The sequence below is a fragment of the Rhinolophus hipposideros genome (assembly GCF_964194185.1).
Source record: "Rhinolophus hipposideros genome assembly, chromosome: 7".
In the NCBI taxonomy this organism is placed as follows: domain Eukaryota; kingdom Metazoa; phylum Chordata; class Mammalia; order Chiroptera; family Rhinolophidae; genus Rhinolophus; species Rhinolophus hipposideros.
The window spans coordinates 100,487,954-100,501,009 of NC_138053.1; the positions used below are offsets into that span (position 1 = coordinate 100,487,954).

At 51.7% G+C, this 13,056-nt stretch overlaps 1 protein-coding gene across 3 annotated transcripts in view; it reads left to right on the forward strand.

The window, feature by feature from the left end:
• Positions 1–13,056, forward strand: part of SLC12A7 (solute carrier family 12 member 7) — a 77,953-nt gene that overhangs the window by 11,628 nt on the left and 53,269 nt on the right. For 2 of the 3 annotated variants that reach the window (XR_013993595.1, XM_081052951.1), the window contains exon 1: positions 10,732–10,961. The exons of the other annotated variant lie outside the window; for it this stretch is intronic. Coding sequence is in view for 1 of the 2 variants with exons in the window: in XM_081052951.1 (XP_080909077.1) it covers positions 10,766–10,961 (196 nt within the window). In the remaining variant the exon portion in view is untranslated. Of the gene's footprint in view, positions 1–10,731; positions 10,962–13,056 lie in introns of those variants that run through there. 3 annotated transcript variants of the gene reach the window in all.

Sequence of the window (13,056 nt, forward strand, 5' to 3'; positions counted from 1 at the left end):
GAGAGGGGGGCCCAGGGCCCCTGGCCTCCAGATGACCGCTGGGCGAGTAACAGGCCGGCCAGTAGGGGGCGGGGAGGACCGTGCCTCAGGCCCGGCAGTGGGAGCAGGTGTGGCTTTGTCAGACCTGTGTCTGGTACCCAACCTGCAGCCTGAATCCTGTGAGCGCCCCTGGTCCTGGGGCCACCTCTGGGGCCTCTCTTCACCAAGCCACACGCTGCCGGAGGCCACAGGGACAGGGAGGCATTCCAGAAGGTTCCCGCCCAACCTCACAGCCCTCACCGAGAGCTTTCTCCCTGTCCTGCTGACCTGGGGCCTGTCACCACCCCCAGACCACCCTTCCCATCAGATTCCTGTCTGGGGTCCTGGACTGCCCTCCCTGCCCCACCACAGGGCTCCCTGGGCAGTGCCCCCGCCCCATCCCACTTCAGATTGCACTGGCTGCCAGGGGGTGGCCTGGCTCTTTCTGAGCTGCACCTCCACCTCTGCCCCCAGGCCTTGTCCCCTCCCTTCTCCTCCTCCTGTGACCCCAGGCCTTGTCCCCTCCCTTCTCCTCCTCCTGTGACCCCAGGCCTTGTCCCCTCCCTTCTCCTCCTCCTGTGCCCCAGGCCTTGTCCCCTCCCTTCTCCTCCTCCTATGACCCCAGGTGGCCCTGCCCTGCACCTCCCATCTGCTTCTCCTCCCTCTGGGCTCCCCTGGAAGGCCCGGAAGGGTCTCTCCTTGCACAGCTCCCCACACTGTGCCTGAGACTGCACTTCAGAGAAAGAAGGAACCGTCTCTCCTCCTCCTCCTAACTACTCAGGGCAGCAAGCAGGGGGCTGGGGCAGGTTTGGGGGGACCCCCCCACGTCCGCTCTGGGGGTTGGTGGGTGGAACCTCCCCTCTGTACTTCAGGCCTGAGGAAGGGAAGGTCCTGCCCGGCTCACTGCAGGGTCTGCAGGCACGTGTTGCAGCTCCGCCCCCACGGAGTTGCCCCGGTGCTGCAGAGACCCGCAGTGGGCGCCCTGCTCAGGACACTGGCCACCAGGGCCCCTCCTCACGGCCAGCCCCACCAGAGGACCCATCAGGCTCTGGCTGAAGCAAGTGCTGTGGCTTCTGGGAGATTCTGGAGGGTTGGCCGCCTTGGGGGGGAGGGGAGCAGCGAAAGCATCTCCACGGCCGCCGCAGAGCCTCCTGTAAGCAAACAAGCCAAATTTTAGGTGATTTTCAGCATTTTTTGTGAACCACACCCAGAAATAAAATTGTGGAGGTAACACCAGAAGCTTCTTGGGTTTTTTAACTTTCTTCTTTAGGGGAAACTGAAGATCATGCCCTGGGCTGCCTGGCGGGGCTGCCCCTCCCTTGTTGTCTGACCTCAGGCTTAGGATCTGGTGACAGTGAGCAGTGCGGTCGGTCTGTGCAGGCTGACGACAGCGGGCACCTTCTCCTTCTGAGTCACCAGGCTTCAGAATGACGCCGGCCCTGGAAGCAGGCTTCTCGCTTCCGTGCCTGTGACCCCAGCCAGAGTCTTGTCTTTCCTCCTATTTGATGATGTCGGTTATTCCCCACGGTGGAGCCTGTGATTTTCCTCCCCAGACAATGCTGGCCAGTCCTAGGTGCTCTCGTGTTCATTCGTGGCCTGGCCGTAGAGGGCCTGGCCTGGCCCCTCAGGATGGCCGGATGCATGGAAGCCCTCTCCAGCCCTGAGCACCCTTCTCCTGGCACACCTCCAGGGGGACAGGAAGGCAGTGTCTGGGGAACTTGGCTCCAGTCCTCACATCAGGGAAGGCTGGAAGTCGGCCTCCCGAGCCTGGGATCTCAGGCTGACCCCACACGGACCCCGGGAACTCTCCCGGTGACCCTCTGCCCTCAGACTCGCTGGGACCTGCACAGGCCTTTTAGATCTAATTTTCAATTGTGCTAAAACATACAAAACACAACATTCACCATCTTGCCCATTTTTAAGTGTACGGTTTGGTGGCATTATGTACATTTGCAGACCTGGCCTGGTCCTATGCCCCCTTTCCATCTGCACCCGCCCTTGTCAACCGAGTGTAAATGAACACGGGCTTCGCTAGAAATAAATGGTAATGAATTAGTCAAGGATCAAAGAAAGAAAAGCATAGGGGTCTTACAGTAAAACGTAGATCCTTTCTACTATTTTATTTTTAAATTTCTTTATCAAGTGCGATTGACATACAATATTATGTTAGTCTCATTACAGCACAGTGGTTAGACATTTATATACCTCATGAAATGATCCCACTGACTAGCCGGGTACCCACCTGACACTAGACGTACTTTTTACCTTATTATTCATTATATTCTCTATGCTGAACTTTACATCCCTATGACTGTTTTTATAACTGGCATTTTGTGCTTCTTAATCCATTTTCACCTTTTTCACTCACTCCGCCAACCCTCCTCCCATCTGGCAATCATCAGCTTATTCTCTGTATCTCTGTATCTCTGTATCTATCTCTTTCTGTTTTGTTCGTTCATTTATTTTTTTTTCTTTTTAGGATTCCACAATAACAGTGAGATCACATAGTGTTTGTCTTTCTCTGTCTGACTTATTCCGCTTGGCACAATACCCTCTAGGTCCATTCAGGTTGTTGCAAATGGGAAGATTTCATTCTTTTTTATGGCTGAGTACCATTCCCTTGTATAAATGCACCACCTCCTCTTTATCCATCGTCTATCGATGGGCACTTCGGCTGCCTCCACATCTCGGCTACTGTAAACACGCTGCAATGAACATAGGGCTGCATATGTCTCTTCAAATTAGCGTTTTGGTTTTCTTTAGATAAATATGCAGAAGTGGGATTGCTGGGTCATAAGGTAGTTCTATTTTTAATTTTTTTGAGGAACCTCCATACTGTTTTCCATAGTGGCTGCACCAGCCTGCAATCCTGAGGGTTCCCTTTTCTCCACATCCGCGCCAGCACTTGTTTGTTGATTTATAGACGATTGTCATTCTGACTGGAGTGAGCTGATATCTCATTATGGTTTTTATTTGCATTTCTCTGATGATTAGTGATGTTGAGACTTTTTTCACATGTCTTTTGGTGATGTGTATGTCCTCGTCAGTGACATGTCTATTCATGTCTATTCATTTTTTGAAATCAGATTGTTTGTGTTTTTGATGCTGAGTTGTACGAGTTCCTTATATATTTTGGATATTAATCCCTTATCAGAAGATGAATAACTTCTCCCATTAGTAGGTTGTCTTTTCGTTTTGTTGATGGTTTCCTTTGCTGTGTAAAAACTTTTTAGTTTGATGTAGACCCATTTGTTTATTTTTTTCTTTGTTTTCCTTGCCCAAGGAGACATATCCAAAAAGATACTGCTAAAAGCAACGTCAGAGAGTTTACTGCCTATGTTTTCTTCTACGAGTTTTACGGTTTCAGGTCTTACATTTAAGTCTTTAATCTATTTTGAGTTTATTCTTGTATATGGAGTAACAAGGTGGTCCAGTTTCATTATTTTTGCGTGTATCTGTCCAATTTCCCCAGCACCATTTATTGAAAAACTGTTTTTACCCCATTGCATATTCTTGCCTCCTTCGTTGCAGATTAATAGACCACATAGGTGTGGGTTTGTTTCTGGGCTGTCTGCACTGTTCCATCGTCTATGTGTCTGTTCTTATGCCAGTGCCATGCTGTTCTGATTACCGTAGCCTGGCAGTGTAGTTTGGTGTCAGGTAGCGTGATACCGTCCACCTTTTTCTTATTACTCAAGATTGCTTTGGCTATTCGGAGTCTTTTGTGGTTTCATATACATTTTAGGATTATTGGTTCTAATTCTGTGGAAAACACCATTGGTATTTTGATAGGGATTGCGTTGACTCCATAGCTTGCTTTTGCACATTTTAATGATTCCTGTTCGTGAGTTAATTCTTCCTATCCGTGAGCACGGCATATGAGTGTGCTTCCATTGATTTGTTTCTTCTTCAGCTTCTCTCTTCGGTGTCTTACAGTTTTCCGAGTACAGGTCTTTTGCCTCCTGGGTAAAATTATTCCTAGGTATTCTTTTTTAATGTTTTAAATTCAGCTGATTTCTGAGTATTAATTTTGTATCCCATGACTTTATTGAATTCATTTAGTTCTAAGAGATTTTTTTGGTGGATTCTTTGGGGTTCTCTTTATATAGTATCATGTCATCTGCAAATAGTGACAGTTGTATTTCTTGCTTTCCAATTTAGATGCTTTTCATTCCTTTTTCTTGTCTGATGGCTGTGGCTAAGACTTCAATACTATGTTGCACAGAAGTGATGAGAGTGGGCATCCTTGGAAAGTACACTCTTGAGAAGAATCAGTACTGTGTTCTGTGCCTCTGGATTGGTCTGAACCCTCTAGATGACTGGTGGTCTGGATACTGGATATCAGGTGGTCTGGACGTGTGAACATTCTTACCTTAGTCCTTCAGGATGTTACCATAGGGTTACCTGGAGGATATATATATATATATATATATATACACACACAGACACACACACACATACACACACACACACACACACACACACACCGGGGTGCCAAAAAAATGTATACGCATGACTTGCATTCATCTTTTGTTATTGGTATATATTGGATATTAAAATTTTAATACAGTTTTCTCCTTTCTTAAAATGTGTGTACATTTTTCTTGGCACCCTCTGTGTGTGTGTACACACACACACACACACACACACGCATTTTGTATATCTTCTCCAGGCATAACTGGAGAGTTCAGATGTTTAAGTCCCAGGCAGGTAAAGCAAGAACAAAATCCTTTCCTCAGGCCTCAACCTATGTCATTGCAGTAATTTACAATCTTGACTAAAGTGACTCCATTTATTTCTTCACTCTTTCCTCACCTTAACCCTCCAGAAAATCCCTGATTTATTAACAGCCAGTGGTCCCTTCACACCTCACACGTCCCCCCCCAGTGCCTCTCCCGCCAAAGGTGAGGGCTGTTGCCCAGGACACAAGGAACATTCCAGATGCTCGCTGTTGGTTATTGGCCAGGGCTCAACCTTTGGTCCCGTTGAGTGGCCTCACATCCCCCCGTCAGTGCCCCCAGTGTCTCTGTGGCTTTTTTCTCTGCATGTTGGAGTCCCCAGACCCTGGGCCTGATCAGGGGGTTCAGCTCCCTGTCCCTTGGGTAAGCATGGGCCCCCCTCCTGCCTGTCAGCTGGTGTGGTGTGTGGCCTCAGAGCCTGGCTGTGGCTGTATTTGCCCAGGAGGGGTGTTTACTCTCCAAACACTTCCAGACCTGCCTGGTGCCACCCAGGAGTGGAGTGTCCCAGCTGCCTTCTCAGAGGCAAAAGGCATGGTTGTTCCTAAGCAGTGAGGGCCCCAGCTGGATATGTCCACCCTGTGTCCCATTCCCCGGGAAGGGCCAGCAGGAGTGCTCTGGTGGTGTCTGTGGCCCCTTGGGGAGGTGCCCTTGATGTCCAGGGCATGTGACTATATTCTAGGAAGGATAAGAATATCCCAGGAAGGACGAGGAAGTGACTATATTCCTGGACGAGGGCTTCACTGAGGGTCAGCAGGGGTGTGAGCAGGGGAAGAGCTGTGTGAGGCGGTCAGACCTGGGATCTCCAGGCGTTCCTCCCGACTGCAGAGGGCAGCAGGAGGAGAGAATAAAGCAGAGCCTGAAGAGCGTGGTGGGGAAGGTGAGGGAGCCTGTGTGGGTGGACGGAGAAACTGGCCTGGCCTCAGTGTGGGGGCGGGTCCAGATTAGCGTCTGCACAAGCAAGATACCTGAGAGCCACTGCCCAGGCACGCAGAGCCGGTGTGGTGATGAGTCGCAAGCTGCCCTAGGCCACATGGGAAGACGTGTACTAAACACAGTGAGTGCATGTGGGCACATACACTCACAGAATGCACGCAGACCCAAGCAAAACTGCTCAGGCACCCCCACACACACACGCTCCCCCACACATACCCCCACTCCAGTCGGGGGACAGATGGGAACCAGGTGGGCTGCAGTCGCCGCCTCGGGCAGTACTGGTCTTGACAACCCCCCGGGTGTTGGCCCAGCGCCTTATTTAGCAAATCCTTACTGAGCGCGAACAGATACTGTGTCAGGTGCTGTGCTAAGCACTGGAAAGCAATAAAGGACAAGACACTTTTCGTGCATCTGAGAAGGTTAATTCCATCAATGAGATAAGGAAGAAAGAAACCATAGCAAGGGCGTCTGTGCTGAGACGTGCCCCAGGCCTTCAGTGGGCTCGCTGCTCTCTTTGTGCCTGTCAGCATTGACTTCAGGTCATGGACAGGGAGGATATGGGTCCTCGTGCCTGTGTGACCTGAGCTGTCCCAATGGAGAGCTGTGTTATTCAGCCTTTATTTCTTGTGCTGCCAAACAACAAAGAGCTCATCTAGGCCGCTGGGAATAAGTGACCTTGACTTCACTGGACTCTGGCCCTGGCAGTTCTTCAACCATGCCTGGGTGTGTGGTCACCAGGCTTGCAGCAGGGAGCGGGGGCTGCTATCCTTTGACCACTGTCCCCTCTGGTCTTTCCTGGTAGACGTGCATGTTTAGGTAACATGGCACCGACATGTGACACCAATAGCCAGACGAATACAAATTTTACATTTACTAACCAACTCTGTTAAGCAGAAACCTTCATGGCCAAAAACTGTTCTGAAAGAAAGATTTCCCTGAGCCATGCACTAAGCTGAAAAGGATCAGGTCCTGGGGCCTGCGGTGTGAACCACCGGCTGCAGGGAGGATGGAAAAGCCAACGCATTTGCCAGGCTTTCCATCCCGACTGGACCCTTTGATGAGTTTGTTTGGGGCGGGGCTGGTTCTGTCCGAGGTGCAGAGTCTCTGGGAAGGAGCGTTTGCTGCTTCTGCGGGGTCGGGTCGTGGGACACGGCCCAGAGAGTTCACTTGCAAGCAGTGTGCAGGGCTGTCTAGTGGTCATCTTGCTCTCAGGTAAGAGTGACACAGCCACCTGAAAGTTGGTTCAGAATTTCCAGACATACTCAGGAATCAGAGCAGTTTCCCCTCGGCTTCTGCCTGTGGCTGTTAACTGAGTAACTCCTGGTTTCTTCTTCCCACCCTCCGACCGCTGTCATTTAATTTCAGGCGTTTCAGAATTTTCCTCTTGTCACGCCCTCGCCCCCAGGTAAAAAGAGAATGCTACGGCCCCACCAATCAGTAGCATTTTAGATATTTTCATGGGTGTAGTATATCTCATCAAGACTTTATCTTTCAGTTCCTCGATGACGAAGGCTGATTGGATAAAATGAGTTTAGGCAGTATCCCTTCTTTTTTAAAAAGTCCCTGGAAGAGTTTGGTATAATTGGTGTTATTTTTTCCATAAGTGTCTGGAAAAAATTTACCAGTGAAGCCATCTGGGCTTGTGGTGTGTGTGTGTGTGTGTGTGTGTGTGTGTGTGTGTGTGTGTGTGAAGGTTTCCAATTATGGCTTTCGTTTCTTCATGAGATATAGTACTATTCACAGCTTCTATTTCTTTCTGTAAATTAGGCTGTGATTCCCGAAAGATTTGTCTATTTCATCTACAATTTCAAAATTGTTATCACCAAGTTATTCACAATATCTTCTTATTATCTGTATCATTTCCTGGGGCTGCTATAACAAAGTACCACAAACGGGGCCAGAAGAGGTCAGGGCCACACTCCCTCCAGCAGCGTCCCCGCCTCTCCCAGCTCCTGGGGGCTCCAGGGCCCCACTGGCTTGAGGCCAGATCACTGCAATCTCTGCCTCTGTCGTCACATGACCTCCTCCCCTGCATTCCTCCTCAGGTGTCTTCAAATCTCTCCTTTTAAAGGCACAAATCGTACTGAATCAGGGCCCCCCTACTCCAGTGTAAACTCAAGTTGGTCTCATTTGTGAGGCCCCTCTTTCCAAATGAGGCCACACTCCTAACCACGGGGGGGGGGCAGGACTTTATCACTATCTTTTGGGGGACACAGGTCAACCTACTACACTGTCTTTGTAGTTTCTGCAGGATCTCCTGTGGTGACAACTTTTTCCTGTGCACAGTTCTAGCTGCACTTGACAAGTGTCCGTAGGTTGTGTTTTCATTATCATTTAATTCAAAATATTAGCTGCTTTCAATTGTGGTTTCTTCTTTAGCTCATTGGTTCCTTGAAATGTGTTGCTTAACTTCCCAGCGCCTGGGGGGGTTTCCAGTTATCTCCCTGTGGTTAACTTCCTGCTTTATTCCTCTGCGGTCAGAGATCCTACTGTTATTGCATTCTTTGAAATTGGCTGAGATTTGTCTTACGGGCCAGAATATGGTCTGTTTTGCTAAATGTTTCATGTGCATTTGGACGGTATGTGTACGAGTTGTGTGGTCGTTAGGTGTGTGGGCTGCCAAACTGTCATGTCACACCCGTGGTTCAGACCTTTGTCTCTGCTGAGTTTTTAAAATGTGTTCTGTCCATTACTGAGAGAGGTATCTTCTTTTTTTACGTTGGGGAATATTGGGGAACAGTGTGTTTCTCTAGGACCCATCAGCTCCAAGTCAAGTCATTGTTTCCAATCTAGTTGTGGAGGGTGCAGCTCACTGGCCCTTGTGGGGTCTTGGTGTTACGAGCGCTGCGCTCTAACCAACTGAGCCAACTGGCTGCACCCTGAGAGAGGTGTCTTAGGGTCTCTCGCTGTTGGAGTCGAAGTGTCTGTTTCTCCTGGTTCCGCCGGGTTCTGCTGTCGTTGAGCCCAGGGGCTGGAAGTGATAATCTGCAGGGTGGCCATGCAGCGGTGAGCCCAGACCTATTCACGCCTTCTCTGCTATTAAACTTGTTGTTCCCGTATTCTGTGCAGCTAGTGACACGCACGGCTGTCCCTGCCATGTGGCCTTTAGGAATGAGCATTGCCACCACCCCCACGCGCACAAGAATCGCGGCCTGGCCCCACTCCTGGGCCACTGTCGTGGCGCGTCTGTATGTGACACTGCACACTTAAGGTCCACATGCATCACCGCAGCTGCTCTGCCCAGGTGGTGCCATTACCTGCGTGCTTTTCCTTATGGTTTCCCCGTTTCTGTGCTTCTGTTGGAGACCATTGCCTTCAGCTCCGGGACGGTTCCCTCCTGTGTTGTCTGTCTGGAAATGCTGTCATTGTGCCTCCTTTTTTTAACGGCTGCGTTGCTAGTGTGGGAATGCACGCTGGCGCGGGTTTTCTCCGTGAGCGCTTTGAAGAGACCGTCCTGCCGACTTTCTGTGATTGCCTCCCAGAGCACTTGTCCGGGCCCCAAGCCGAGGGTGCACATCTTCCTGTTTTGGGTTTTTAAATGTGCCTCCCTTTTCTCCGTGGAGTGTAGCCATCAGACAGTCTCGGCTGGTCTGCTTTTGTTCCTGTGCGCTGCGCTCGGTGGTGACTTTGTATGACGTGCGTTTGGGCTGTTTGTCTCTGGGAGAATCTGTCTGCTGCACTGGGGACAATGGACTGTGTGGGTTTGGAGTTGTGAACGAGAAAAGGAGTTTTATGGACAGTAACCTCACAGGTGGTTGGGTCATAAACTCCTCACTGGGCAGGTGGGTGAGAGGTCACACCCAGGCCTGGAACTTCTTCAGTAAAAGGCTCATCCTGGCCGTAGGCAGCCCTGCCAGTGTTTCTGTGCCTCTAGGAGACCACACCTTTGAAATAAGTGTGTCCACCCTCAGCGGAGCACAGAATCGCCTGAACTCCCCTGTAATCCATCCCACCTTGCTTCCCCAGCTCTGTGTCCTCTTCCTCACGTCCTCTCCTCAAGCCCAGATGCATAGAAGAAACTGCAAAATTGTCACTTCTGGAGCATTAGAGATCTTGCTTCCCTGCACATGTTGTCAGTTCGGCTCAAGTAAACGCTTACAAAATGTCTCTATAGGCTTGGACGTTTCTTACATGGGAATGTGAGTTGTGAGGCCTGTGTGACCTCAGTAGACTTTCCTGGCAATCAAAGCTTATTTTTAGAATGTATTTTTAAATCACTGCCCTGAGAAAGTAGTCATTAATGACCTACAGTGTTTGCACAAAAAAGGTAGTTTTTTGTAGATGGCAGTGAGTCTTAGTAACTCATGAATCTGTCTGCTCCTGTGTGTTCAAAGCCAGAGATTTGAGGTTTGTTAGCACGAGGTAATTAAACACAGAGGTACTTATCTAACTCAGAAGGCGTTAACCAAACGTTCCCTTCTCTCCCCTCTTAATGGAATGGAAGGAAGTCAGGAAAAAGAGGTGGCTTTTGGTTCAATGGTGAAGAAGAACGTGAAGTGTAACCTGAGGGATGGCTCTACCAGTCTGGAAAGCGTTTGGCAGAACTGACTGCAGCTGAGTCTGTGAGCCTCAGCCCCCGCACACCTCTAGGGCTGTGGCTCACGTGTCCCTCGGACACTTGCACAGGACCGCAGCCCACAGCCCAGCTCAACCCCAAGCCCATCGCTGGCCCGTCCTCTCCCTGGGCCTCCGTCCTCAACAGTTTGTCAGGACCCTCTGAGGTGACCTTGGGACAGGCCGTTGGTCCCCTTATCTGGCTGTGGGTAATAATAGGATAGAAATCACCACCCTGGGCGCTGCAGTGTAGCCTGCTTATCTCCGGGGACAGCTGCTTAATTTAAAGGATTGTGAAGTATTTTTGTCCTAGTGGTGCTGGCACAGGCTATGAGATGGGAAAGGTACAGAGGAGAGTCCGGTGGGAATTTGTCTCCTTCCCCTCTGCCCAACCCCAGGCCCCAGTGACACATGTCCTGGCTCCTCCCAGAGGGGTTGTGCTGTGCGTGAGATTCTTTACAAAAATGGTGACAAATTGTTCCACGTCACTCTACATGGGGGAGATCATTTAGCAAAGCAAAATGCTTCAGTATCCAAAAGGTGGAAGCCACTCAAGGCCCACGGACAGAGGAATGGACAAGCACAGAGAGGTCCATCCGGACGTGGAATGTGACTCACCGTTAGGAAGGAAGGGTTCTGGCACCTGCTGCAGTGTGGATGGAGCTGGAGGTGAAAGGAGCCAGTCAGAGGACGGACGCTATGACCCCATCACACGAGGTCCCTGGGGGAGTCAGACTCACAGACATAGGAAGTGGACGGTGGTGCCAGGGGCCGGGAAGGGCTGGGCAGTGAGGGTCTACTGTGGACAGAGCTCTGGTTTGGGAGGATGGAAAGTTCTGGAGGAGTAGGAGGAGGTTAAAAGGTAAAGCTTCGTGTTAAAGTTTTCAGGACTTTATCTGAGCAGATAAGTATTCCTTCCCATGGGCTGGAGGTAGGTGTTGGGTGGGCGCCCTGCCGAGCGCTAGGGCACGTTTTTATAAAATCTGGCACCGGTGGTTTTGACGTCTGTTTCTTGGGACCCAAGGCTCTGACTCTGCCTGACATTCCGGTTTGCCTGTTGCTACCAAGGTGTCAGGCTCCGTCAGGCGGTCTCCTGTCTCATTACTGTGACACACACGCGTGTGCGCTTCCTGCACCAGGCTGCACACTCAGATGTGGTTGATGCGGTCAATTTTACGTCCTGGATATTTTACCACAAACAAAATTATTTTTTTTTAAAGAGGGAAAGAAAAGTCAAAATGGGTAAACAGTTTTTGACAAGTTCCTGAGGGTGGTGTTGAGACACATGGGGGGGCCACGTGACACCGGGACGTGCAGCAGCAGTGACCCCAGGGCCATGGCCCCCACACAGTGACGGGGTGGCACCGAAGGCAGAGACACCCCCAAGGAGGTGGCCTCAACCCCACTGACCTCATGGGCTGAGATTCTGACCCTTGGAGGGGACGCCACTGCCCACTGGCTTCAGGATGACAGGACGGGGGTCCCCGCTGCCCTCTCCTGGGACAGCCTGCATGGACTCCGGAGGGGGCTGTGGTGTGCGTCCAGGGCTCGCCCCGCAGATCCCGGGCCGGTCTGGATGGGCGCTGGGCTTGCCTCCCAGGAAAGGCTCAGCTCCATCCTGGCCCCTCCACACCACCCATGGGGCTGGGGACACGGCTGCACTTGAAGCGCCTTTCTTGGTCCCAGCCCCACCCTCTTTGGCTGTGTGATGTCTGGCAAGTGACTGAGCCTGTCTGGCCCACGGGATGGGCATCGTTATGGCACTAAGATCTTGTCTCTTCTTGCTCCGTGATTTAGGCTACACGCACACTCAGGGTGGAGCCTGCCACGGCGAGTGTCAGGGACAGCTCCTCGGAGAGGCTCGGGGCCAATGGGGACATCAGCACATGGGACTTGGAAGTAGTGTGCACGCTGCCCAGCAAGGCGGGAGGCACTGGAGAGGTCATGTGGAGATGGGCAGCACGGGCCCACACACCGTGGTCTGGGGCCTGAAGCCGGCATTCACGTGCCCACCCCAGGCCTCTGGCCCCCGGCGTCTGTTGGGGACTACAGGCCTGACAGAGTTCTCTTCTGCCTAGACGGCTTTGTGATTTAACAAATATTTGCTGGCTTGTCCTTTCCTTGTTGACAGAAGGATATGATAGAAATGGTCCAGGTCTCCAGCTGCCAGGAAAATAAGAGCTCTGGGCTTGGGAGGTAATTTGGGGAGCAGCGGAAGCACACACTGGGGTTGCTCTCAGGCGCCACTTCCCTTTCAGACGTGGGATGAGCTGCGTCCATGCTGTGAGGTCAGCCTGTGCCCACTGCATAGCCCAGAGGCTCTGAGCCACCCTTTCCTGCCCCTGTGAGGAGTGGCGACCCCCGGTGGAGCCCACGAGCCCACACCCAGTGAGTCCTGTGCGGTGCAGCCCCCAAACAGGTAGCAGCAGGGCCCGCCCCCCCAGATTTGCCATCCTGCCGTGTGCCCACACATTGGTGTGGCCCACCCTTGAGCTCCAGGGGGACAGGCTCACACGGCCTCTCTCACCACGTCTGTGAGATGGAGCGTGGCGTGTGCGGCCGGAGCTCCGTGCGCCACCACGCCAGTCCACCGGACCACGCTCGCCTGCCTGCGTAGCGCCTCTGTGGGGCACGTGGGCTGCTGCGGCCTGGCTGACACAGGTGCTGCTGGGACTGTCCTTGCATGCATGTTTGGGGCCTGTACGTTTCTGTTGGGCGTCACTGCCGGGTCACGATGGAGACGGGTGTGCAGTTTCCCAGGTTACTTCTGAGCAGTTCCAAAGTGGCTGCACAGTTTGCACACCGGGTGTGT